The 27,512-nt window shown below is 35.7% G+C and overlaps 1 protein-coding gene across 2 annotated transcripts in view; it reads left to right on the plus strand.

Moving 5' to 3' along the window:
* Nucleotides 1-27,512, plus strand: part of RAVER2 (ribonucleoprotein, PTB binding 2) — a 74,427-nt gene that overhangs the window by 25,548 nt on the left and 21,367 nt on the right. Inside the window, exons 3-9 of one of the 2 annotated variants that reach the window (XM_023549501.2) lie at nucleotides 557-1,026; nucleotides 3,772-3,963; nucleotides 4,877-5,003; nucleotides 11,775-11,860; nucleotides 13,746-13,850; nucleotides 14,006-14,117; nucleotides 19,115-19,383. In XM_023549501.2, coding sequence (XP_023405269.2) covers nucleotides 557-1,026; nucleotides 3,772-3,963; nucleotides 4,877-5,003; nucleotides 11,775-11,860; nucleotides 13,746-13,850; nucleotides 14,006-14,117; nucleotides 19,115-19,383 — 1,361 coding nt within the window. The remainder of the gene's footprint in view (nucleotides 1-556; nucleotides 1,027-3,771; nucleotides 3,964-4,876; nucleotides 5,004-11,774; nucleotides 11,861-13,745; nucleotides 13,851-14,005; nucleotides 14,118-19,114; nucleotides 19,384-27,512) is intronic. The other variant, XM_023549502.2, reaches the window with a different exon arrangement.

A 27,512-nucleotide genomic window follows, 5' to 3' on the forward strand; every position in this document is an offset into this window, starting at 1 on the left:
TCCTGTACTTTTTCCATACCAAATTGTTCATCAGAAAGTATACCAAAACGTGTGTGTTGTTTTAATCTGATTTTAAGAAAACATGTAAATGAAATGGAGAAAGAACTGGCCTCCTGTGGGGGATTTTGCTATATCTTCATTGCTTCAGGTCCTTGCTATTGCGTCATAGGTTAATGCGGAAAAAATCTATTTGTATGAGGTTAGAAAAGATTACTAAAATGAAACAACAACAACTGAATACCTTGGGATCTTACAGTGCAACACTTAATATAATTCTCTACTTTTTATTTGAGTTCCTGATCATGAAATTAGTTTACTGGGAGAAGGTGTCAGCATTTAAAAAAAAAAAACAAACAGTGAAATATAATAGAAAATATCCGAATGCATTGCGTATGGTAGGGGTAAGTAGTACTTCATGATACTTTTGTTTCAGAAATATATATATGTATATGTATACTGAGTCACAGATACAAAGTGTATTTCTGACTGTGGGTCATGGTCAAAAATTGAAAACACTGCCCTTGAAAACTCTTTAATTCATTTTGTTTTCTTCCAGCTTTTGTTACCTTATTGAATGGGGAACAAGCCCAGAATGCAATTCAGATGTTTCATCAATACTTCTTTCGAGGAAAAGATTTAATAGTTCAGCTTCAGCCTACAGATGCTCTGCTGTGTATTACAAACCTGCCCGTTTCTTTTACATTAGAGGATTTCGAAGAACTTGTTCGTGCTTATGGAAATATCGAAAGGTGTTTTCTAGTCTACAGTGAAGTTACTGGCCATTCCAAGGGCTATGGATTTGTGGAATACATGAAAAAGGACTTTGCTGCAAAGGCCAGATTGGAGCTATTGGGTAAACAGTTGGGAACATCAGCTCTCTTTGCACAGTGGATGGATGTTAATCTCTTGGCCTCAGAGCTCATTCATTCTAAGTGCCTTTGTATAGATAAACTCCCTAGTGACTACAGGGATTCAGAGGAGCTGTTGCACTTTTTTTCCAGTATCCATAAACCTGTGTTTTGCCAGGTACGTATTCTTAAAATGTCATTAGAAATATTTAGAACTGTGTGCATATGTATCTGTTCTAGATGCACTCACAAATTTATTTATCACAGCCCTGTGAATATCACAGTTGAGTAATCTAATTCTGCTATAGTTTGTAATGAAGACTCGAATCTGCTGAGAAACTTTAAATCAATTCCTTCTGTTAATGGTCCAGACTACTTTGTTATACATTTAAGTGTGTTTTAGCAAATTCATCACCTCAACATTCTCCTTTGCATTCCATCCGCTCGTCTACCCATTCATCCATTGATCCTTCCATCTACCCAAGCTCTATTTACCATCTTCTTTGTACCAGATACGATGCTAAGTGTCAGAAATGCAGAGATTGGAAAGATACTCTTAGTTCTTCACAATTTCATAAGAAATACTGATAAGTAAACAAATAATTGCAAATCCTGTATGATGCATGATATAATGGAAGATGGAAAAGTAATATAATGTTTAAAAAGAATGTATAATTGGAAGTAGTTAGAGTTGTGGTAGGTGAGAATTTAGAGAGGATCTTGAAAATTTGACAACACTGGTGCAAATTTTCAAACATAGGAAAATCGATTATATTCTAATAGACAAAATATATACTATATATAACTCCTTCTCTTACACATTTTTCATAGCACTGATGAACTCTTTCTCTCTTGCTTACATTCATTTCTTTCTTCTTTCCCTTCCTATTTTCCATCCTCCTTCCCTCCCATTCTCCTTCTTCTTACTCTTCTTCCTTTTTTCCTCCCTCCCTTTTTTGTTAATCATATGTTGTTAAGTCTCTACAATTTTGGTAGAAATTTTGGAATAGGAATATATATATGTATTTTTTTAATTTAATGCTACCATCTTACTTTTTCTTCTCTACCCTTCCAACCCCAATATAATAATAAGCATCAATCATCCAAAAACTTTATAATATTAGAATATTTTAATGACAAATCTCTTATCAAATCTTTGCCTAGTTCTTGAAAGTTGATTGGCTTATTGATATGCTATTCTTGAACACTAAGAATTAGATAGCCTGTGACCATATGTAATTTTTCTGGAGCTTTAGTTGAGGCCTTTGAAACCAATGTGGGAGCCAAAGCCACTCATTACAGTTTGTATTTGAATTATGAATTCCACAGATAGAAGAGACCGTAGAGGTTATCTTGGAGGTTAGCTAGTCTAGCTTCACACGTAGTCCAAAAATGTTTGCTACAATATTTTTGACTGACAATTTAACTTCTGCTAAAATACTTCAAAATAATGGAAAATTAGATCACAAGTCAGATCATTTCATCTTTGAATTGAACTGAAATATTCCTCTCCGAAAGTATTGATGCTGTGGACTTAAAATGATTTTGCCTTTTGAAACACTTAACATGATAATATAATTTATAAAAGCATGGAAGTCATCATACTGAATCAGGATTAGTAAAACCCATTTTTGAAGTTTTCAAAATATTAACAAAATAATTTTACAATGGTTTTTATCACCAAGCCTATTAAATGCAGGTTTTTTTCATGGTGAGTTGGCAGAGACCATATTGAAGACACAATATCTTACCTTGTAGTTAAAAGAAACCAGAAGGACTTAATGGCTTTTACAAATCTGATTTTTAAAGTCCAATTTGAATTATAAGAGGAATGGGGTTGTTAGAAAAATGTTTGGAAGAGGTTGATATTTTTCGTTTCCCCCATATGACTGGAAAAAAATTGTATGGAGGAAAAGACATTTGAGGACGGTTTTAAAGGGTAGGAAGAATGAGAAGGAAAACAAGAAATTTGGTCTACTTACATAAGAAGTAGAAGAAGGTTAAGCTTCAGAAACAGGAGAAAAGAAACAACAAAGGACTAAGAAATTATTTAATTGTAATATTAACTTATGAGATGTCAAATGCAAATAGATGTGTTGTAAACATATCTCTGCAAAGATGTACCAAGATGAATTTTGTTACATTTATCACTGTACAGTGTAAATGTATTTAAGATAATTCAGACATGTTCAAAACTTAGAAGCTTTTTGGTGCCTTGTTTTGTTCTTATTTTTGCTTTTCGTACCAGCCTTTGCAGACCCAGGACTTTAGTATATCGCTTTATACTCTTACAGTTGGGTGACTGCGAAGAAATCGAGTTCTACATGGCAGGAATTTATTTAGGGCACCTTCAGAAATAAAGGCTGTGTATTGCATGTGGCATTTTAACAAACCTGGGGCACTATTTCCCTAAATAAGGTTTGCTTTTGTATACTTGACTAAATTCCTAGGATTGGTTTTAAATTGAAATAAAACTATAGTTCCACTAACCTTCTTCTCTCGATAATACTAACTTATTTTTACATAGATACATGCTCAGATAATTGCTCAGTGTGTTTCACTGCCTAGGTATCTGGTGAATTTTGTTTCAAAGAAAGTTTTAATTATTTTGTCCCAACATTTTCCCACAAATTACCAGCTACATATATTTCATAATGTATAAGGACTACTATCGTTTGGGCTTTGACGTTTAAAATAAATTATAGAATCAAAGAGCTGAAAAGAAACTTAATGCAATCTTGTTGTCTTCAGGAAGAACTGCAGTGAAGCAACTAGTAAACTTGTATTTTCAGAGGGAAAGAGTACATTATTTTCACCAGCATCATGATCTGTAATACATTTGTTCTTGAATTTGAAAGTTATGTATTGTAAGTAAATGTGTCTAATACCAGAATTTCCCTCTTAATAAAACGTATTACATCAGCTTGCACAGGATGAAGGTAGTTACGTTGGTGGCTTTGCAGTGGTTGAGTATACCACAGCAGAGCACGCTGAAGAGGTCCAGCAAGCAGCTGATGGCATGACCATCAAGGGAAGCAAAGTCCAGGTTTCCTTCTGTGCCCCAGGAGCGCCAGGGCGAAGCACATTGGCAGCATTGATAGCAGCTCAACGTGTGGTAAGCTTTTTTCCCCTCTCCTTAGGATATAGATAAATTACAACACTATTTTACCCTTTCTTGTATAATTACTTCAGCCATTCCTTCACTATCAACTTCATTTCGTCTGATTAAGTTGTCCCTTTGTTGGGTCGGATTTGCAGAATTTAAAGTTCTGAACCTGTCCAGTCACCTGCTTCTGCAGCCAGGTTCCTGTGTCCTCTTGGAGAAAAACGAACAACTAGTTCGCTTGATGCCACTACAGATAATATGGCATAGCTGGCCCCTTAGTGCCTCCAGCAAATCTTCTGCTCGTTTCTCATCAGCTCTTTTCCGTTTTCTACAGCAACTGTCTCAGACCTTCACTCTATTCTTGTCTATCTCTCCCTTTTTCTCGGATGATCGCAGCTCTTAATTTATAGAAAGTTAGGCTCATTCATTCAACTTTTCTCATACCCACTAGCAAGTGGATTTCTGTGTACTCCCATGTTTGACTTCTTTCCCTGTCCTTGGGTGTTGCAAACTCTTGACACACTTGCTGCTAACCAGAAGGTTGGAGGTTTGAGTCCACCCAGAGGCACCTCTGAAGAAAGTCCTGGCAATCTACTTCCAAAAAATCAGCCACTGAAAACTCTATGGAGAGGAGTTCTGCTCTGACATACGTGGAGTCGCCATGAGTCAACATTGACTCAACCTCAGCTGATATTTTTTTCTCCTTTCGTTCATTTCACAAATATTTATTGAGTACCCACTACATGCTGCTTTGTTGTTGTTAGGTGCCATCAGGTCAGTTCCAACTCATGCTAGGCAGATTGCATTTACCATAAAATAGATTTTATTAGATTAATGAGAATTTCTGGAAGAAAGCATGAAAAAATTACCTCTTCTGTTTTTATCCTTGTTCTGATGTTTCCTGTTTCTGTATTCATTGAAGATGCACAGTAGTCAAAAGGGCCTACTTCCAGAGCCAAATCCAGTGCAAATTATGAAAAGTTTAAACAACCCTGCCATGTTACAAGTTCTTCTACAACCCCAGCTATGTGGACGAGCTGTTAAACCAGGTAAGCATTGATGTTAAACTAAGTAAAAAAAAGTTGGCATGAAGTTAATTGTGCTCCTTTACTCAAGAAAATGCATTTAAATTTGCCTAAATGTATTTAATTATTCTGGGCTTGTCAGTGAATTTTAATCAGTAACCTGAGGTGATAATATGTTTTGACTATTTTTGGTAGGCACAACCTGTTTATGTTTCCTCTTTTTTTTTGTAATAAATAAATGTTAAATATTAAACCTTCAGTTTAGCTTCTAGTTGATATGAATCTATAGACTAGGTAGTAGGTGACAGACATACTGTATTGTAACCTACATTAATCTACATTAATAAAGAATATGATACTATTCTATGTAACATTTTTGGCTAGATTACTTTTTTTTTTTAATGAGTAGACATTATTGCTTTTAGAATAGTTGTAGGTTTACAGAAAAAGTGATCAGATAGTACAGAGTTCCTATATACTTCCACGCCTTTAGACACAGTTTCCCTATTATTAACAGCTTAGTGTGGAACATCCAAAATAAAAAAACCAAACCCATTCCTGTCGAGTCGATTCCGACTCATAGCGACCTTATAGAACAGAGTGGAACTGCCCCATAGAGTTTCCAAGAAGCACCTGGTGGATTTGAACTGCTGACCTTTTGGTTAACAGCCGTAGCACTTACCCACCACGCCACCAGGGTTTCCCGTGTGGAACATAGTTAACAATGAACCAGTTGGGATACATTATTATTAACTAAAGTCCATGGTTTACATCAGGGTGCATTATTTATCTTATGTCTTTCTGTGGATATTGACAAATATATAATGTCCTATAGCCATCTTTACGGTATCATACTAAATAGTTCTAGCACCTTAAAAACCCCTTGTACTCCACCTTTTTATTCCTCTCCTCTTCTACTCAAATCCTTGGCAACTGATCTTTTAGTGTCTCTATAGTTTTGCCTTTCCAAGAATATTAAATCGTTGGAATCAAAGAGTATGTAGCCTTTTAGACTGGCTTCTTTCTCTTAGCAATGTGCATGTAAGGTTCCTCCATGTCTTTTTGTGGCTTGATAGCTAATTACTTTTTATTGCTGAATAATATTCCATTGTATGGATGTACCACAGTTTATTAACCTACTGACGGATATCTTGGTTGCTTCCAATTTTTGGCAATTATGAATAAAGCTGCTATAATCATTTGTGTGTAGGTTTTTGTGTGGACATAAGATTTCAACTCATTTTGAGTAAGTATCTAGGAGTGTGATGACTGCATCATAAGGTAAGTTTTGTAAGAAACTGCCAAAATGTCTTCTGAAGTGAGTGCTCCATTTTGCATTCCTGTCAGCAATGAGTAAGAGTTCCAGTTGCTCCACATCCTCACCAGCATTTGGTGTTGTCAGTTTTTTGGATTTTATCCATTCTAAAAGGTGTGTAATGGTATCTTACTGTTGTTATAATTCCCTTTCTTTTTGTTGTAAAGTTGTTTTGCTTTGTAAAATGTGACAAAGGCATTATTATTTTCCAAATATTATGCACATCTTTAAGTACCAATATGCATTGAATATCAACCTATTTAATATTTTTCTTCTGTAAGAGCGTATGATCTGAGCTTACATTCTTACCTTTGTATGTACATAAAAAGATTGTTTTACCATTTTGTGGAAATGCATGGCTATAATCAATGCTGAGATTTAGGGAGAATATATTAATATATTCATATTATGTACTTCATATAATCATTACATATTTGTGTGTAAGAAGCCACTTTAGAGGTTTTCTGCTCCAGCATATTATATAATCAGATAATCTCTTCTATAATTTTAATGGTATATGTATATCTTCTTTTGTCTTAAATACTCCAAGGATAAGAAGCTTATTATTTTCTGAGGCATCCTGTTCTCTAGTTTGACAACTTTAATTCATAGCACGTTCTTCCTTATATCATATGTAATATGTATTATTTTTTTATTATGGTATTTTAGGCAGAAAACTCTGTAACGTTTAGCTTCTTCTAGTTCTGCCTCTGAAGAAAGATGGACTAAATCTAGTCCTTCTTCCATAAGAAGTGAGTTCAAATATTTGAAGATAACTACTATGAAATTTCAGCTGTCTTTGGTTTTCCCTGTCTCCTCTACCTTACTTAGACCAGCGGTCTCCACTTTTTAGTTTTTGACTCTGCAACCCTATCAGTAAAATAATTTTTACAGAACTTTAATATATACATGTACATGTGTAAATGATGTATCAGTCATATATGTGCCCCATTGTCAGTACATATATTATGAAATGGTAAGGCTTAATATTTTCATTTTTTAGGATGAAAATAAATATCAATAATACTTTTAGTATTTTCGTTCTACGCCTCAGCTTTTATGCCTCTTATACTACTTTGAAGACTACGGTTCTGTATTTGGCTTTCTATAACATGCCATAGGACATGCCCTGTAGATTCCCCCATACCTCCATATTGTTCTCTCATGGATATACTCCAGATTTTCTCTGTTGTCCTAACATATGGTGTGCACAGATACAGTCATAACCTGTGAATGGGTTTTGATCAACACAGAGTGCAGAGGGATTTCCTTCCTATGATCATTATATTCCTATTAATGCAGTCCAAGATTGTATTAGTGTCTAAAGGAGTATACTACACTTTAAAAAGTATTGTCTACACTGTTGAACTCTTGTTTTCTCTCAGAAGTTTTATAATTTTAACTCTTGGCATTTAGGTCTGAGATCCATTTTTAGTTAATTTTTGTTTATGTGAGGTAAGAGTCCTGGATCTTTTTTTTTTTTTTTTTTAACGTATGGTACTCCAGTTGTTCCAGCATCATTTGGTAAAAAGATTTTCCTTTACAATTGAATTGATTAGCACCTTTGTAAAAAAAATCGGTTGACCATATATATGTGGGTCTATTTCTGGACTCTCTGTTTCATTGATCTAAATTTCTGTCTTTATATGAGTGCTACGCTGTCTTGATAAAACTTTAAAATAAGTCCTGAAACGAAGTAGTCTAAGTCCTCAACTTTATTCTTCTTTTTCAGATGTTTTGTCTTTTCTAGACACTTTCATTTGCATATAAATTTTAAATCAATACCTGCTGGAATTTTTATTGAAATTGCGTTGAATCTGTATACTAATTAGGGGAGATTTAACAACAATTTTGAGCCTTCTGATCCATAAACATAGTATATCTCTCCATTTATGTAGGTCTTTAATATGAGTCGGAATTGACTCAATTGCAGCAGGTTTGGTTTTTTGGTTATTGGTTAATTTCTTCAGCAATGTTTTGTAGTTTACAATGTATGTATATTACACATTTTCTGGTCAGATTTATAGTATTTCACATTTGTCAATGGTATTTTTTAATTTTCTACAGCTCATTTCTAACTTAAAGAAGTACAGTTGATTTTGTGTATTGATTTTTGTATCCTGCAACCTTACTGGAAACCCTGGTGGCATAGTGGTTAAGAGCTACAGCTGCTAACCAAAAGGTTGGCAGTTTGAATCCACCAAGCACTCCTTGGAAACTGTATGGGGCAGTTCACATATTATTTCTAGTAGTTTTTTGTAGATTTCTTAGGATTTTCTATGTAGCAATTATATCATCTGCAAACACAGTTTTGCTTCTTCCCTTCAAATATGTAAACATTTTATTTTTTTCTTGCCTTATTACAATAGATAGAAGTTTCAGTAAAGTTGTATATATAACTAGTGAAAGAAGACTTCCTTGCCTTTTTCTGATCTTAAGAAGAAAGCATACATTCTTTCATTATGAAGTATTATGTTAGCTCTAGCTCCCCCACCCCCCACACAGATTTCCTTTATCACGCTAAAGACTTTGCTTTGTTTTCCTACGGTGCTGAGAAATTTTATTATGGTGATTGCTGGAATTTGTGGAATATTTTTCCCCATATGTTTTTTTTTTTCCTCTGCTAACATAATGACTATATTGTTGCTTAATACATTCCTAGGGTAAAATCTCATTTGGTTATGATGTATTATAATTCTTTTTATGTATTGTTGGATTTGATTTGGTAAAATTTAGTTTAGAATTTTTTCATCTCTGTTTATAAGGGATATTGATCTATAGTTTTCTTATAATGTCATTCCTGGTTTGGCTATCAGGATAATACTGACCTTATAAAATGATTTGGGAAATAGTCCCTCCTCTTTGATTTTTGGAAATAATTTTGGTGCAATTGATATTATTTCTTCCTTATTTGTTTGGTAGAGTTCACCAGTGACATCATCTGTGTCTTGAATGTTGTCTATAGGAAGCTTTCTAACTTTAAATTCGGTGTCTTTAATATATAAGAGCTAAGTGAGCTTTGGTGGTTTGTGTCTTTCAAAGAAGTTGTTCATTTTGTGTAAGTTGTCAAATTTATTGACATAACACTACTCATAGTATATTTCCTTCTTTTTTTTTTTATTGTCTGCAGGATCTCTAGTGATGTCCTCTCTCATATTCCTTATATTGGAATACATTTTTCCTGATCAGTCTGGCTAGAGGTTTATCAATCTTATTGATCTTCTCAAAGAACCAGCTTTTTATTTCATTGGTTTCCTCTATTTGTGTACTGTTTTCTATTTCATCGATTTCTACTCTGATTTTTATTATCTTTTTTCTTCTGCTTTCTTGGGCTTAATTTGTCCAGCATTTTCTGATTTCTTAAGATAGGACTAGGGTTATTCATTTGGGATTTTTCTCCTTTTCTAATGTATCAAATCTCCCATTAAACAAATTTTCATGTATCATATTTTCATTCTGATCAAAATACTTCGTATTTTCAATTTTAATTTTTTCTTTGATCCATGGGCTGTTTATAATTGTGTTGTTTAGGTTCCGAAATACTTGGGATTTTTTTTTTCCCAGACATTATTTAGTTATTAACTTTTAATTTAATTCATTTGTGGTCAGAGAACATACTTTGTATGAATTAAACTCTTTTAAGTTTATTGAGATTTATTTCATGGCCCAGAGTATAGACTATATTGGTAAATGTTCTGTGTGCACTTGAGAAGAATGTGTATTCTGTTGTAGTTGGGTGGAGTGTTTTATAAATGTCAGTTAGATGATGTTGGTTGATTGTGTTGTTCAAGTCTTCTATATCCTTACTCATTTTCTATCAGTTACTAGGGATGAGGCATAATGGGATACCTAACCAAGAGGTTAAGGGCAGTTAGCTGTGGACATTTTTGGAGTGTTTTGTTTCTGATCGTTGTTGTTTTAAATGAGACAACATTGTGTTCAGTTAAAGCTGTGAAATATATATATATATTAGTATTTTACAATAAAATACAGTGACCACCTGCAAAAGACACTGGGGTGTTGAAATATCTAACCATAATTGTGGATTTGTCTGCTTTTCCTTTCAGTTCCATCAGTTTTTTTGCTTTATTTTGTTATTTAGTGCACATTAAGGATTGCTGCATCCTCTTAGTGAAACAATCCCTTTATCATTATGAAATTAGAAAATTTCAGAACAAAAAATATTATCAGGAATACAGGTGATCATTAATGTAATTAGGAATGGATGTATCTTAAAAATCCCCATTCTTTGGACTTCAAATCCAAAATTTAAAAGAACAAAACAGTGTCTTTCCCTGGGTGGCGGAAACAGTTAAGAGCTCTGCTGCTAACCGAAGGTTGGTGGTTTGAATCCATCCAGAGGACCTTGGAAGATAGGCCTGGTGATCTACTCCCTGAAGATCACAGCCTTTGAAAACTGTGGGGCACAGTTCTGCTCTGACACACATGGGGTCACTGTGAGTCAGAATTGACTCAAGGGCAGCTGGTTTGGTTTTTGTTTTTCTAATAAGAGACCCTTCCTAATGATGTAAACTTTCCCATCATCTGTAATGAAAACTTGGTTCATTCTTAAAAAAAAAACAAAAAAACCCTTCCTAAGAGTCAGTTTCCCAAAAATGTAATAGACTACCTGGGCAAGTAATAAATTCCTTGAAATAGAGTTTGTAAAGCATGATTGAACTTGTAGAGATGTTATATATAAATTTCACGTTTTTGATCATTACATTAGATGCTTTTTGAAGTACTTTATAAGTGACATTCTATAATCCTAATTAACTGTTGTATATTGCTAAAGAATTTTGTATATTTTGACTCTTCCCAGCTACTTCATACTAAGATGAAGTGGCTTCATATGTACCCTCTTTCATGGTGCTTCCTTTCTATATGTATTATCTATTCTGAAAACATCTCTTCTGGAATGTACCCTGATATTTGGATTTTTAAATAGATTTGATTAAGAGTGTACCATTTATTCCTTTGTCAACTATATACAGTTTTTTGTTTTGTTTTATATTATGTAATTTTTTTTTTTTTTAACATGGAGTATCTTCTCAACTGGATTGTAAACTTTTCAAGGACAGAGATTATATTTTGTCTCCTCCCTCCCCATCTCTTTGCCCTCCACCAAAATTCCCCAGACACTTAAAAAAATAACATGGGTTCAATCCGTACTGATTAAAAGACACAATCAGTTTTGTTGCACTCAGCCCTAAAGAGGAGTGAGGCTTGGCTTGATGTTTTACCATTATCGCAGAAGGGGTTGGAATTTTAAAACAAATTCCAGGGTTGAATCACAAGGAAAGGAGCCTGGTTTTTTTTTTTTTTTTTCTTTTTTTTAACCAGTGACAAGGTCAGTTTGTCATTGACCTTCCCATGAATGTGTTTAAAGTTTAGAGAAATAATCATTTACTCTTTTTAAAGCTTATTTTATTTTTTTAACTCCATATGTGTCATAAAGTTAAATTTTTATTTTCTTAAAGCAGTTCTTGGAACACCTCCCAGCTTGCCACATCTGATGAATCCATCCATCTCCCCTGCATTTTTACATTTGAACAAAGCACATCAGGTACATAAATGCCATCAAGTACTAAAGCATCAATTTGGAGTGAATGTTTTGTTTGTTCTTAACATTTAAAGTTCTCAAGAAGTCTAATGAGTAGTGTTTCTTTAAAAAAAAAAAAAAAAACCTTAGTAAAAAAATAGCTACATAAAAAGTAATAGGACATCAGATCAAATTAAGCTAATCAAGGTAGCATAGTTGTGTACTGTATTTTTACATAAATAACGTGGGCCTGCTACATTGGTTTGCCAACCACAATGCCCCCCTCCCGCCCCAGGTATTTTTGTAAGTGGGCTATAATTTGTTTACAGCAACATGTGAAAATAAACAGGCATGGTGGTGCTTATGAAAATACCTCATGTGGGCGGGGGTGTGGTTGGCAAACAAATGTAGAATGTGCATGTTATTTGCGTAAAAATATGGTATATACTGATTCCTATTTATGGGGCATTCATAGAGGAAGAGGTATATTTTACGGTGTATTTTGCAGTATATATTTTTTGAGGAATAGTAGATCAAAACAAGGCTTCTTATGTGGTCTCAATAAGTATGTACAGAAAGAAAAAAATAAATGAACAATGACTGAATTCTAAAAGTTTAATCAATGTTATTAAAAGATAATTTAGTAGAGTAACAAATGTTTTTCTTGCTTTTATCAGATAAGTATTTTTAAAATGTGTGTATATGTAAATATAAAAGATCCATAATGTTGGAGATAGACTTCACTCATTAATTTCAGGATCTGTTTAAGGCTATATCTATTTAGAATCCTAAGAACAAATCAAAACTAATATATAATAGGTGGCTAATTTAGGTTGACTCCTCATAGCGACCCTATAGGACAGAGTAGAACTGCCCCATAGAGTTTCCAAGGAGCGCCTGGCAGATTCAAACTGCCGAAGATGGCACTGGGTTAATTTAGGTTGAATGAATGAATGTATGGTCCTGAACCTAGCTTTTTAAGGGAAAGGCCTATCTTTTATTCATTTTTTTAATCCTGAATATCTTACATAGGACCTGGTACATTCTAGGGCCTTTATTCAGAGTATTGAGCATATTCCCATTGTTTTAGGATAAAGATCAAAATGCTTAATTTTGCCTTTCAGGCCCTGTACAATCTAGTTCCCCCTACCTTTTAGGCTAATTGCCCATCTCTGCTCCCAGCTATCTGTTTATGGTCCTTGAACAGTGACCTTGTTCCCTCCTCCCCAGGTCTTTGCTCCTGTGGTTTCTCTTGCTTAGAGTGCTCCCCACCCCAACACCACCCATGTAATTCACCCGCATCTTCCCCATATTCTTCCTATTCGGCCTTCCTGTCTCAGTTCAAGAGTTCATTCCATGAGAAAAGCTTCCTTGAACTTTCCAGTCTAAATTAAGTCCTCTCACTGTCTGTTTTCCTAGTTCCTTGTATGTTGCCTTCATATCCCTGTCTCCATTTGTGATTATATATGCTTTTATAATTAATTAATGCCTCCAGTCCCCAGGAGACTGTAAGATCCATGACAGCAGAACATACTGCTATATTTCTAACTACGTAGTTCAGTACCTGACACAAGAAAAGTGCTCAATAAATATTTGTTGAATAATTAAATGAATAAATAAATGTTCGAAGATAATGACACTGTCACTGAAGCCAGAAAGGGGTGAGGGAAGGAGAGGAAAGAAGAAGGAAAAGAAAGAATGGGTGCGAAATTTTATCTCCATGACTGTAGGATCACATCTTGTATATTAAGGGAATTCATTAGCATTGCCGGAAGTTGGAAAGTAGCACATTAAAAACCTGTTGCTTTGGCTCAGATCAGCTGTAGAAATGAACTTTAAAATGAATCGGGTTATACAACAAGTAACTTTTTCAAAATTAAGCTAATGGAGTATTTTATCATTTTCACAGAGCTCAGCCATGGGTAATACTTCTAATTTATTCCTTCAGAATCTTTCTCATGTACCATTGGCACAACAACAATTAATGAAGTTTGAGAATGTCCATACTAATAATGTAAGTAGGGTAGTATTTTTTCTTTTGAAAATGAATTCATTCCTTTCCTATAATCCGGCTGTTGAATAGCTTGATTGTGAATGTGTACCTTTTTATGATGTTACGTCTTACTGCCATGGGGGAAAAAATCTTATTTTTTTTTTCTTCTTTTGTAGAAACCCGGTTTACTTGGAGAACCACCAGCTATGGTACTTCAAACAGCACTAGGGGTAGGGTCGGCGCTTCCATTTAAAACGGAATTGGGGCACCATGGAGAAGCACATAAAAGTAAATGATGTGTATTTTCTGTTCATCCAGTATACAGTCACATTTGAGGTTTGAAATTTTATTTACAGAAAGGTCAAATTGAGTCATTTAAAACTTCAGGAAGCCTCTTGGCTTTTTTTTTTTTAATTTTACTGAGGTAAAATATAGGCTTTTCTATTTTTTAATATTAGAAAACTATTGATAAGTTATTGATGGACCCACTTTCATGCCATGATAAGACTTTCCCTGTTGGATATACTTTAATATTTTGCGAAGTTCGCCGCAGTACGAGGTGCAGAAATAGATCCATTTGAGACTGACATGCTGCCCGCTGGGCTGACAGAACATTTCATATGTAAGCCATTTAATTTTTGCCTGGGTAAGGAACTCTTAGCTTTTATAAAAGAAATGGCTGGTATTTGTAAATTTAAAGTTTGATTATTTGTGTCATTTTAAAAATGTAATCTCTACATTACTAAAAGAAAAACAGTATGTGTACTCTCTGCTTCTGAAAAACTTGACAGTATTAAACAAAAATATATTTTTTCCAAAAAGCAACATATGTTTTATTACTCCATTTATATATAAGGTCCAGAATAGGCAAATACACAGAAACAGAAAGTAGGTTATTGGTTTTCAGAGTCTGGGGGTAAAGGGCAATGAGAGTGACTAATAATGGTTGTGGGTTTTCCTTTTGTGGTTATAAAAATATTCTGAAATTAGATAGTGGCTATGGTTGCGCGACTCAGTGAATATATTAAAAATCACTGAATTATACATGACAAAAAGGGTAAATCTTATGGTACATGAATTATATTTCGATAAATCTATTTTTTTTTTTCATTTTTTTAAATTGTACTTTAGAGGAAGGTTTACAGAACAAACTAGATTATCATTGAACAGTTAGTGCACATGTTGTTTTGTGACATTGGCTACCAACCCTATGACATGTCAACACTCTCCTTTCTCTATCTTGGGTTCCCTATTACCAGCTTTCCTGTCTCCTCCTGCCTTCTAGACCTTGTTGCTGGGTTGATGCGCCCCTTTAGTCTGGTTTTGTTTTACGGGCCTGTCTAATTTTTGGCTGAAGGGTAAACCTCAGGAGTGACTTCATTACTGAGCTAAAAGGGTGTCCGAGGGCCATATTTTTTGGGTTTCTCCAGTCTCTCTCAGGCCAGTAAGTCTGGTCTATTTTTATGAGTTAGAATTTTGTTCTACATTTTCCTCCAGCTCTGTCCAGGTCCCTGTGTTGTGATTCCTGTCAGAGCAGTCTGTGGTGGTAGCTGGGCACCATCTACTTGTGCTGGACTCAGTCTGGTGGAGGCTGTGGTAGATGTGGTGCATTAGTCCTTAGGACTAATCTTTGCCTTGTGTCTTTGGTTTTCTTTATTCTCCCTTGCTCCCAAAGGAATGAGACCAGTGGAGTGTCTTAGGTGGCTGCTGACAAGCTTTTAAGACCCCAGATGCTACTCATCAAAGTAGAATGTAGAACATTTTCTTTATAAACTATGTTATGCCAGTTGAACTAGATGTTCCCTGAGACCATGGTCCCCATAGCCCTCAGCGCCGTAATTTGGTTCCTCAGGGAGTTTGGATGTGTCTATGGACCTTCCATGACCTTGCCTTGTACAAGTTATGCTAGCTTCCACAGTGTCGTGTACTGTCTTACCCTTAACCAAAGTTACCGCTTATCTATTGTCTATTTAGTGTTTTTCCATCCCCAACCCTCCCCTCCCTCATAACCATCAGAGATTGCTTCTTTTTGTGTGTAAACCTTTTCATGAGTTTTCATCATAGTGGTCTCATACAGTATTTGTCCTTTTGTGACTGACTTATTTCACTCAGCATATCGCCCCCCAGATTCATCCAGGTTGTGAGATGCTTCACAGATTCATCATTGTTCTTTATCTTTGCATAGTGCTCCATTGTGTGTTCCATAATCTGTTTATCAGTTCATCTGTCGATAGGTATCTAGGTCATCTCCATCTTTTTGCTATTGTGAACAATGCTGCAGTGAACATGGGTGTGCATTTATTTATTTGCTTGATGACTCTTATTTCTCTAGGATACATTCCTAGGAGTGCAATTGCTGAATCATATGGTATTTCTATTTCTAGCTTTCTAAGGAAGTGTCATATCGTTTTCCAAAATGGTTGTACCATTTTGCATTCCCCGTAGCAGTGCATAAGAGTTTCAGTTTCCCTGAAGCTTCTCCAGGATTTGTTATTTTCTTTTTTTTTATTTGTGCCAGTTATGCTGGGGTGAGATGGTATCTGATTGTGGTTTTGATTTGCATTTCTCTAATGGCTAGTGATCTTGAGCATTTCCTCACATGTCTGTTAGCTGCTTGAATGTCTTCTTTGGTGAAATGTCTGTTCATTTCCTTTGCCCATTTTTTAATTGTATTATTTGTCTTTTTGTTGTAGATGTATTAGATTTTCCAGTAGATTTTAGAGATGAGCCGTTTGTTGGATTTGTAATAGTCAATTTTTTTTCCCAGTCTGTAGGTTCTCTTTTTACTTTTTTGGTGAAGTCTTTTGATGAGCTGTATCTATCTATATCTATATATCTGGAAACTCTGGTGGTTAAGTGCTATGGCTGCTAACCAAAGGGTCGACAGTTCTATATCTGTGTCTGTATCTATATCTATGGGAGTATGGTGGTATACCAGCATTTCTTATTTGAATGTGATTTTGAAAGGCACTTTCAGTTTGAACCATAGTTGAAATTTGCTTAGAAGTGTACATGCTGAGGGAAAACAGAAGGCCTACCAGTAATTTAAAAAATCAGTGAAACATAGGTATTTTACTTAGCTTCTTATACATAAAACCAACAAGTCAAATGATCAAACAACTCAGTAAATTCCAACTTTTGGAATCAACTGGGCAAAAATTAAACCAATGTGCAAACAAGCCCGTATACAGTAGAGTTTTATCGTATGATGAGGCCTGTCCTTCTAAAAACTCAATTTTCAGCAACTAGAAGCTTATGTAAATATTTACTGTTTATGTCAACCATTTGCTTTAGCATGTGCTACTTTAAGAACACTGTGAAGATTCAAAGTGCCCAAATAAATGTAATTAAGTAATGAGTAATTTGTATCCCAGAGGAGGTCATTCAGTGGTTCTTTATCTTGACTGTAGCCTTAAGATACCTGAAATTATCTACAACTTTTCAGGGGCGTATCTTTTGAATGAAACATAGTATAGATATGATTTTTATTTTTAGGCCCAGTACTTTTCAGACTTCATATTCAAACAAATGTAGTACTTTGTTTCTGTATCTCCTTATCTTTAAAGTGGCAGTGATATCAGCCATATAAAGATTGACCGTGAGGATTAAATGCAACAGTGTATCAAAAGCACTTAGCATGGTGCCTAGATCAAGACAAACCAAAATAACCAAACCAGTTGCCATTGAGTCGGTTCTGACTCATGTGTTTCAAATTGAACTGTGATCCATAGGTTTTTCAATGATTGATTTTTTTCAGAAGTAGATCACCAGGCCTTTCTAATGAGGCACTTCTGGGTAGACTTGAACCTCCAACCTTTTGGTTAGCAGCTGAGCATTTTAACCATTTGCACCACCCAGGGACTCCCAGATCATAATAAGTATGGAAAAAAAAAAATAGTTCCCTTTTTGGTTATTTTTCTCATTTATGGTTACCTATCCTATTTTTTCTGATATCCTATTTTTTCTGATAATTAACACTTTAGGCATTTTGATGTGGAATCAAATTACTCAGTTATCTTCATAGTTGTAATGTATAAATTTAACATGTCTTAGCAAAATCAAGTTAAAATCTACAAGTGATATTTAGTTATAAATTTACTCAGTTATTTTTGGGTAAATATATTTTCATATAATACTTTATAATACATTTATACTTTTTTTTTTTTAATTATTATTGCCACCCTGTATAGCTATGAGGCGTGGTACTATACAGACAAGGTTTTCCATTCATCTATAATTATATATTCTACCTGATTAGCTGTAACTATTAAATTTTAATCCATCTAGAGTCATCCTCTGAAAAGATATTTTCCATAGCCTATTTATAAAATGGTTATATATGAAAATATATTGCTAAAGGACAGGAGAATTGAAGTATTCATCTCTAAATGTTTAGAACTAAAAATAATTTAAGGAGTTTATAAAACTTCAGTTTGACTTAAAGTAGTTATCAAAACTAGTTCTTTTCATTTAGCTTTGACCTACAGATTTAAAAAGTGGAATGATGCAGAATTTTCCTATTAAAAGTTTAATTTCTCCCAGAATTTCTTACTGTTCCTTATTTAAAAAAAAAAATCATAAAACTTTTATCTTTTGAATTTGGTGCTTATCTGTTCAGAAGTATTGGTTGTTTAACCTGTGGTGTGCTGGTAAGTGTTTAAAACTGGCTGGCTTTCTAGGGTTTTTTTTTTTTTTTTTTGGAAGTTTTGATTTTTAGCATATGTGTAAATACTGTAACTTTGGATGATTTCAAGCTATCAATGTGATCATACTGAACTCAAGAGATGGGAAGAGAGAGGCACAGTCAGCTCTCATGAGCTGGCGCAAGCTGGCTAGCCAAATTTGTCACTGGATTCAAAGTTGATTAATTCTTAAGTGCCAGAGAACTTTTTAAACTGAAGTCTTGCTTAGTTATACCCTTAAAGTAGGAAAGCAGGCATATCACAGTAATGGGGCATAAAAAAAAGCATAATTGTAATTTAAGTGACAAAAAATACACAGATGTTGCTTTCAAATACTAAAATATGCAATTAAAAAATATATTCTATCATTGAGATTACTCTGGAAGTTGTTGAAAATAAGAAAAGCATCATTGCTACTGTAAGTTCTTATGTTTTCATAAAGGAACCTTCTAGTTTACGATATCTAAGCTTACCTTTTGAGTAAAACTGTTGTCTAATAGAAAATAGGTTTCTTGGTATTTAATGTGTAACTTAAAAAAAATCAAAAGAACTGTTGTGAGTAAGTATTGACTAAAAGCTTTTTCCATTTGTGGTTCACTACAGCATCTAACCTGATTCCAACTCAAACAACTGTAACAGCTGGAATGGGAATGTTACCATTCTTTCCAAATCAGCTTATTGTTGGACAAGCTGGGCCAGGGCACACCAATACTCAGGAGAAACAGCCAGCCACGGTGGGAATGGCAGAAGGTACTTTCTCAGGGTCGCAGGCTTATCTTCAGAGCTTTCCAAATCTTACTGCTGGAGGCTTGCTGACTGGACACCATAAGCAGCAGCAAGGTCAACCAAAAGGCACAGAAATAAGTTCAGGGGTAAGAAAACATTGTGTTTTTAACTATATCGTAAATGAAATTATTCTGATATATTCGTTTAGCTTATTTTACAGGTGGCATAATTTATGAAGTATCATAAAGCAATCTTAGCTATTTTTAAATTTCAAAGGGAGTTAATGTACTTAAATTATATAAATATGGATTACAAATTAGAGAATTGCTATGTCAATGAAGTGATGGGTTTTTATAGTTTATATTTACTTCCCAAAGTAGAAAAAGAAAAGATTGCCCTACTTAAAAAAAGAAACAACCCTATATTATAAACAACCAAACAAAAAAAAGAAATTAATCTTTTGATAAGTTATGCCAGCTGACTTTTAGGACTCTGCTTAATTACTTGCCAGTTTGTCGGTAATTAAAATAATTGTGTAAAATGAGCATCTTAAGTCTGTTATGTGTAAGCTAATTTCAGTATGGATTCTTCATTATTATAAATATTTGCTTATGTGAAAAGTCTAATATGTGCATCATTTTCAAAAATATTTGATATTTTAAAATTGGTTGTGGTTCATAAACTAATTTTTTTTAGTAACTTTTTTTTAATAATTTTTATTGTGCTTTAAGTGAAAGTTTACAAATCAAGTCAGTCTCTCACATATAAACTTATATACACCTTACCACATACTCCCATTTACTCTCCCCCTAATGAGTCAGCCCACTCCCTCCTTCTAGTCTCTCCTTTCCTAACCGTCTTGCCAGTTTCTAACCCCCTCTACCCTCCCATCTCCCCTCTAGACAGGAGATGCCAACACAGTCTCAAGTGTCCACCTGATACAAGTAGCTCACTCCTCATCAGCATCTCTCTCCAACCCATTGTCCAGCCCAATCCATGTCTGATGAGTTGTCTTCTGGAATGGTTCCTGTCCTGGGCCAACAGAAGGCTTGGGGACCATGACTGCCAGGATTCTTCTAGTCCCAGTCAGACCATTAAGTCTGGTCTTTTTATGAGAATTTGGAGTCTGCATCCCACTGTTGTCCTGCTCCCTCAGGGGTTCTCTGTTGTGCTCCCTGTCAGGGCAGTCATCGGTTGTGGCCAGGCACCATCTAGTTCTTCTGGTCTCAGGATGATGTAAAATCTCTAGTTCATGTGGCCCTTTCTGTCTCTTGGGCTCATAATTATCTTGTGACCTTGGTGTTCTTCATTCTCCCTTGGTCCAGGTGGGTTGAGACCAATTGATGCATCTTAGATGGCCGCTTGTTAGCGTTTAAGACCCCAGATGCCACATTTCAAAGTGGGATGCAGAATGTTTTCTTAATAGAATTTATTTTACCAGTTGACTTAGAAGTCCCCTGCAGCCATAGTCCCCAAACCCCTGCCCTTGCTCTGCTGACCTTCGAAGCATTCAGTTTATCCCGAAAACTTCTTTGCTTTTGGTCCAGTCCAGTTCAGCTGACCTTCCGTGTATTGAGTATTGTCCTTCCCTTCACCTAAAGTAGTTGTTCTTATCTACTATCTAATACGTAAATAACCCTCTCCCACCGTCCCTCCCTACCCCCTCTCGTAACCACAAAAGAATGTGTTCTTCTCAGTTTAAACTGTTTCTCAAGATCTTATAATAATGGTCTTATACAATATTTGTCCTTTTGCCTGTGACTAATTTCACTCAGCATAATGCCTTCCAGGTTCCTCCATGTTATGAAATGTTTCACATATCCATCGCTGTTCTTTATTGATGCGTAGTATTCCATTGTGTGAATATACCATAATTTATTTATCCATTCATCAGTTGATGGACACCTTGGTTGCTTCCAGCTTTTTGCTATTGTAAACAGTGCTGCAGTAAACATGGGTGTGCATATATCTGTTCGTGTAAAGGCTCTTATTTCTCTAGGATATATTCCAAGGAGTGGGATTTCAGGGTTGTATGGTAGTTCTATTTCTAACTTTTTAAGAAAACACCAGATAGATTTCCAAAGTGGTTTTACCATTTTCCATTCCCACCAGCAGTGTATAAGAGTTCCAATCTCTCCACAGCCTCTCCAACATTTATTATTTTGTGTTTTTTGGATTAATGCCAGCCTTGTTGGAGTGAGATGGAATCTCATCATAGTTTTAATTTGCATTTCTCTAATGGCTAATGATCAAGAGCATTTTCTCATGTATCTGTTAGCCGCCTGAATATCTTCTTTAGTGAAGTGTGTGTTCATATCCTTTGCCCAATTTTTAATTGGATTGTTTGTCTTTTTGTGGTTGAGTTTTAACAGAATCATATAGATTTTAGAGATCAGGTGCTGGCCGGAGATGTCATTGCTGAAAGTTTTTTCCCAATTTGTAGGTGGTCTTTTTACTCTTTTAGTGAAGTCTTTAGATGAGCATAGGTGTTTGATTTTTAGGAGCTCCCAGTTATCTGGTTTCTTTTCGTCATTTTTAGTAATGTTTTGTATTCTGTTTATGCCTTGTATTAGGGCTCCTAACGTTGTCCCTATTTTTTCTTCCATGATCTTTATTGTTTTAGTCTTTATGTTTAGGTCTTTGATCCAGTTGGGAGTTAGTTTTTGTGCATTGTGTGAGGTATGGGTCCTGTTTCATTTTTTGGCAAATGGATATTCAGTTATGCCAGCACCGTTTGTTAAAAAGACTATCTTTTCCCCAATTAACTGACACTGGGCCTTTGTCAAATATCAGCTGCTCATATGTGGATGGATTTATATCTGGGTTCTCAATTCTGTTCCATTGGTCTATGTGCCTGTTGTTGTATCAGTACCAGGCTGTTTTGACTACTGTGGCTGTATAATAGGTTCTAAAATCAGGTAGAGTGAGGCCTCCCACTTTCTTCTTCTTTTTCAGTAATGCTTTACTTATCTGGGGCTTCTTTCCCTTCCATATGAAGTTGGTGATTTTTTTCTCCGTCACATTAAAAAATGTCATTGGAATTTGGCTCAGAAGTGCATTGTATATATAGATGGCTTTTGGTAGAGTAGACATGTTTACCATGTTAAGTCTTCCTATCCATGAGCAAGGCATGGTTTTCCGCTTATGTAGGTCCCTTTTAGTTTCTTGCACTCATAAACTAATTTAATATCAAAATTTTATAGTTAGAAAAGCTTGGAACAATCAGTACTTACCCAGTTATATAATGGTGTTATTTATAAGACTTTCTAAGTAAATAAATAATGCTGTTCTTTAAAATACATTTTTTTTATTTTAAATGGATATTCTGTAGCTAATTAAGGTATTATTTTAATATTTAAAGACAGAAACAATTTTATTTTGCCTGAAATATATCCAAGTCTGTTATTAAATTGGCCTGTTCAAAAGAATCTGATCTCTGTTTTAATTCTGGAAGTTTTCAGTGAATCCTTTGATTGGTTCATATACCCTGATATTTATAAAATGTTGTAATGAGTAGGTAGAATACAGTATTTTTTATTTTTATTTTATTTGTTCCCTGAAACATCCTTTGGTTTATAAGGGGTATAAAACTTAGGATATAAACAGCATGTGAAGAAGAAATTTAAGTAGTTGGTTGTATTCAAATGCCAAAATAATACTGAATTTGTAAGAGTTTTTGGTGTCATGTAGTCACAGACAGAGATATGGATAGAATGCCCTACAGCCATATATTAAGAAAGCAATTATAGAATAAATTTTTAAAATTTATATGCAGTATCAATTGTTTAGGTTATTGAAGAAATTTAAACAAGTAGACCACTACTTGTCTGTCCTACTTTGATTGCTTGCCTGTTGCTACGATGCTGGAAGCTGTACCGCGCGTATTTCAAATACCAACAGGGTCACCCATGGTGGACAGGTTTCAGCAGAGCTTCCAGACTAAGACAAACTAGGAAGAAAAGTCTGGTGTTCTGAAAATTAGCCAGGGAAAAGCTTATGGATGACAAAAGAATATTGTCCAGTATAGTGCTAGGAGATGAAACCCCTAGGTTGGAAGACATTCAAAATGCAGAGTGGACTTGAGTGTATCAACCATTGTGAAGATGACGCAGGAGCAGACAATGTTTCATTCAGTTGTACCTGGGGTTGCCATGAGTCAGAATCAACTTTGTGGTAACTAAGAACAGGAACAAACAAGTAGAATGCGTATATGAATACACTGTATATTTTTGCAAAGACTACTTAATTTAATTCATTAAAAGTACCAGTATCTTTACGAAAAGGGCCACATAAACCAGAGACTCCATCAGCCTAAGACCAGAAGAAGTAGACGGTGTCCAGCTAGCACCAATGACCGCCCTGACGGGGAACACAGCAGAGTCTCTGACAGAGCCAGAGAAAAGTGGGATGCAGAACTCAAATTCTGGTAAAAAGACCAGACTCATTGGTCTGACTGAGACTGGAGGAACCCCAGAAGACATGGCCCCTGGACTCTCTGATAACCCAGAGCTAAAACCATTCCCGAAGCCAACTCTTCAGACAAAGATTAGACTGGACTATAAGACATAAAATGATACTTGTGAAGAGAGTGCTTCTCAGTTCAACTAGATACACGAGACTAAACGGGCAACTCCTATCCGGAGGCAGGATGAGAAAGGAGAAAGGGATAGGAGCTGGTTGAATGGACACAGGAAATCTGGGGTAGAAAGGAGGAGTGTGCTGTCACATTATAGGGAGAGCAGCTATGGTCACATAACAATGTGTGTATAAATTTTTGTATGAGAAACTAACTTGAGCTGTAAACTTTCAGTTAAAGCACAATTAAAAAAAAATTACCAGCATCTTTAGAAAAACTTGATTTGAGGGGATTCACATGATGGGCAGATGAGGGTCCACGTATAGGAGGACAGACAAAATGGAGTGGGACCTGGAAAACAAGTTCTGTGAAGAATTGGAAGAACTAGATTCATGGAAATAGAAAATGGATGACTAGCTGGATATTCATTTTACTAAATTTTGAAAGGGTAGTCATATGGTATTTGTGTTAGTGAGGCAGGACTCAGTCTACAAGATTGGATTGTGTCTTGAGGCAATCTCTTCAGATATAAAAGAAGGAAGCAAGCAGAGAGACAGGGGGACCTCATACCACCAAGAAAGCAGTGCTGAGAGCAGAGCATGTCCTTTGGACATTCTTCAGTGGGCAGAAGTAGTCCAGTAAGTATAACATGCAACAGGGCAGATTTAGGTTCAATATAAGGAAGAACAGATCAGGCTTTCAAACAAAGTGTGACTGTCTCACAAAGATGTGAATGTCATATCTGAAAAAAAGCTAAGCAGATCCCAGGTGAGTATCTGTCAAGGTTGTTATAGGAATTTCTATTTCTGAGAATAGGGGATTGGACCAGGTAAACTCAAGTATGTTTTCGAATTGCAGATGTTCAGACTTTGCTAAATAATTGGTTTAACTTGTTAGGTTTTTGGACCTGCATTTTAAATACTATGCTGACCAGTGATTCTTGACTCTTTTTGTCAGAGTCGCCTCTGAAAGAGAGCAGTCTACTTCCCCTATCCCTGAGATTTTGATTCAGAAAGTTAGGGGTGAAATCCTGGCATCTGTTTTTTTGGTGGATTTTAATTTTATATGTGATTTTGGTGCATAGCCAAAGAGTTGGGAATGGACAATATGGATATAACCTGATTCGCTTGACAATCTGAGTACTTTACAAACAAAATCTGAGACCTCTCTGATAGCTTCCTTTCCTCTGCTCATATAACTATTGGATTTCCTTGAGAGCGCTGTCCCTTCTCATGCCACACCTCTCCTTTGATGATTTCTCCGTTTCCAGTGTTTTTAAATCCTACCTATAATCTGAGGGCACCCTGATGGTGCAGTGGTTAAGAGCTTGGCTGCTAACCAAAAGGTCGGCAGTTTGAATCCACCAGCCTCTCCTTGGAAACCCTATGGGGCAGTTCTACTCTATACTATAGGATTTCTATGAGTCGGAATCAATTCGACGACAAAAAGTTTATAAGCTGATCGTCCCAGTTTCGACTTCTCTTGAGCTGTCTTCTCCACTGGACTGTGAATTTCTTGAGGTTAGGGTCCCTGTTTTATTCATTTTACTATAACCAATGCTTACCACAGTGCTGGCACATAGTGAATAAATGCTCAGTAAACATACCAAATGAATGAGCATATTGGTGACTTACATATTAAGAGCAAATCTGGGCTTCTTGGGGCTTATGAAACTATACAAGACAGACTCCTATGACCAAATACAATAATATTGACCAGATAAAAGACAAATGTAAGGATCTCCGGTTCTCAAATATAGAAATAAGTATGTGAATTATACTTTTCTTTATTCTGTTCAGGGAGTAAAATTAAAAAAGACTTAAAAATGAAAATTCAACTGCTAGCCTTAACTTTGATTATAGTAACCTGGATTGTGTCTTATTTTAAAAACTTTACCATCAAAAGTAAAATACAAAAAATTCTGTTGGAAGAAAATGCAAAATACTGAAGAATCATGCTATGATTTCTTCCCAGTTTTTGTTAGAGAAATACTAGAATCCACACCTAGCAGTAAATACGGTGTACAGTTATACAGTAAAACTTGTGAAAGCTGGAACCTAGGTAAGGTAGAAACCTGACAGAGAAGGAAAACACAAATATTTTCCACTAACAGAGTGATAGAGAAGTGATAAGCTGCACCCTATCAAAGGCAGAAAACTTGGGAGACCCAGAAAAACGAGGCAGCCCTGTTGAGTTTCGGCTCTTCCTGGTTTCACCGTATAAAAATACATTGACCACAAAATAAATAAAATTTAGAAAATGCAGAACTGAGCACCATAGAGTTTTCAATGCTGATTTTTCAGAAGTAGATCGCCAGGGCTGTCTCCTAAGGCACCTCTGAGTGGACTTGAACCGACAACTTTTCGGTTAGCAGCTGAACATGTTAACCGTTTACACCACACAGGATTTGGAGTTTATGAAATCGACTTATTTTGTTAGGTATTATTTTTAGTACCAAAGATAAATAAGTTTTTGCTTTTGTCATCTGGTTGTGGCCATATAATATAAAATAAAAATCTTAATAAGAAATGTATCTCTGAAAATGGGGTATAAGATTCAGTTCTTGTTGGAAGATTAATTCCCTCCTTGTTCGAGTGAGAAAGTTGGGCAATATGGCATTTAATTCCCTCTCAATTCTAAAGTTCTGTGGTCTGAAAGAAGGAGCCCTGGTGCGCAGTACCGAAAGTATTCGGTGGATAACCGAAAGGCCGGGGATTTGAACCCCCCAGCTGCTCCGTGGGAGAACAGTGTGGCAGTTTGCTCCTGTAAAGACTACAGCCTTGGGAACTCTATGGGTCAGTTCTACTCTGTTTTTTAGGGCCACTGTCTTAGTCATCTAGTGCTGCTATAACAGAAAGACCACAAGTGGATGGCTTTAACAAAGAGAAATTTATTCTCTCACAGTCTAGGAGGCTAGAAGTCAGAATTCAGGGTGCCAGCTCCAGGGGAAGGTTTTCTATCTCTGTTGGCTCTGGGGGAAGATCCTTGTCATCAATATTCCCCTGCTTTACAGCACTGGGTTCTGGGTAGGAGCTTTTCAGCGCAGCGACCCCTGGTCTAAAGGGCGTGCTCTCCTGGCTTCTTCTAGCTTGGTGGTAATGAGGTCCCCCTTTCTTTCTGCTCTATTCTTTTATATCTCAAAAGAGATTTACTTTAGGCAAGATCTAATCTTGTAGTTTGAGTCCTGCCTCATTAACATAGCTGCCACTAATCCTGTCTCCTTAACATCACAGAGGTAGCATTTACAACACACAGGAAAATCACACAGGCGACAAAATGGTGGACAATTATACAATATCGGGAATCATGGCCTAGCCAAGTTAGTATGCATTTTGAGGGGACACAATTCAATCCATAACATTCCACTCTTTGGCCCCCAAAATTCATGTCCTTGCCACATGTGAAAGACATTCACCCGATTGTATCATAGCAAACGTCTTAAGTCAACTCCAAGTCCAAATTCCAAAAATTCCTCTTCATCTGTGAAATCTAGAATACAAGTTATCTGCTTCCAAAGTACAATGGTGGAACAGCCACACGCTAGACGTTTCCATTACAAATGGGAGAAATCGGAAGGAAAGAAGGGATAATAGGCACCAAGCAAATCAGCGGAACACATTACATTAGTCCTCAAGGCTTGAAAATAATTCTCTGTTCTCTGAGGCCATTTAGACAATGGCCCTGCCCTCTAGACTTGGG

This window comes from Loxodonta africana, chromosome 3, assembly GCF_030014295.1.
Source record: "Loxodonta africana isolate mLoxAfr1 chromosome 3, mLoxAfr1.hap2, whole genome shotgun sequence".
Taxonomy (NCBI): domain Eukaryota; kingdom Metazoa; phylum Chordata; class Mammalia; order Proboscidea; family Elephantidae; genus Loxodonta; species Loxodonta africana.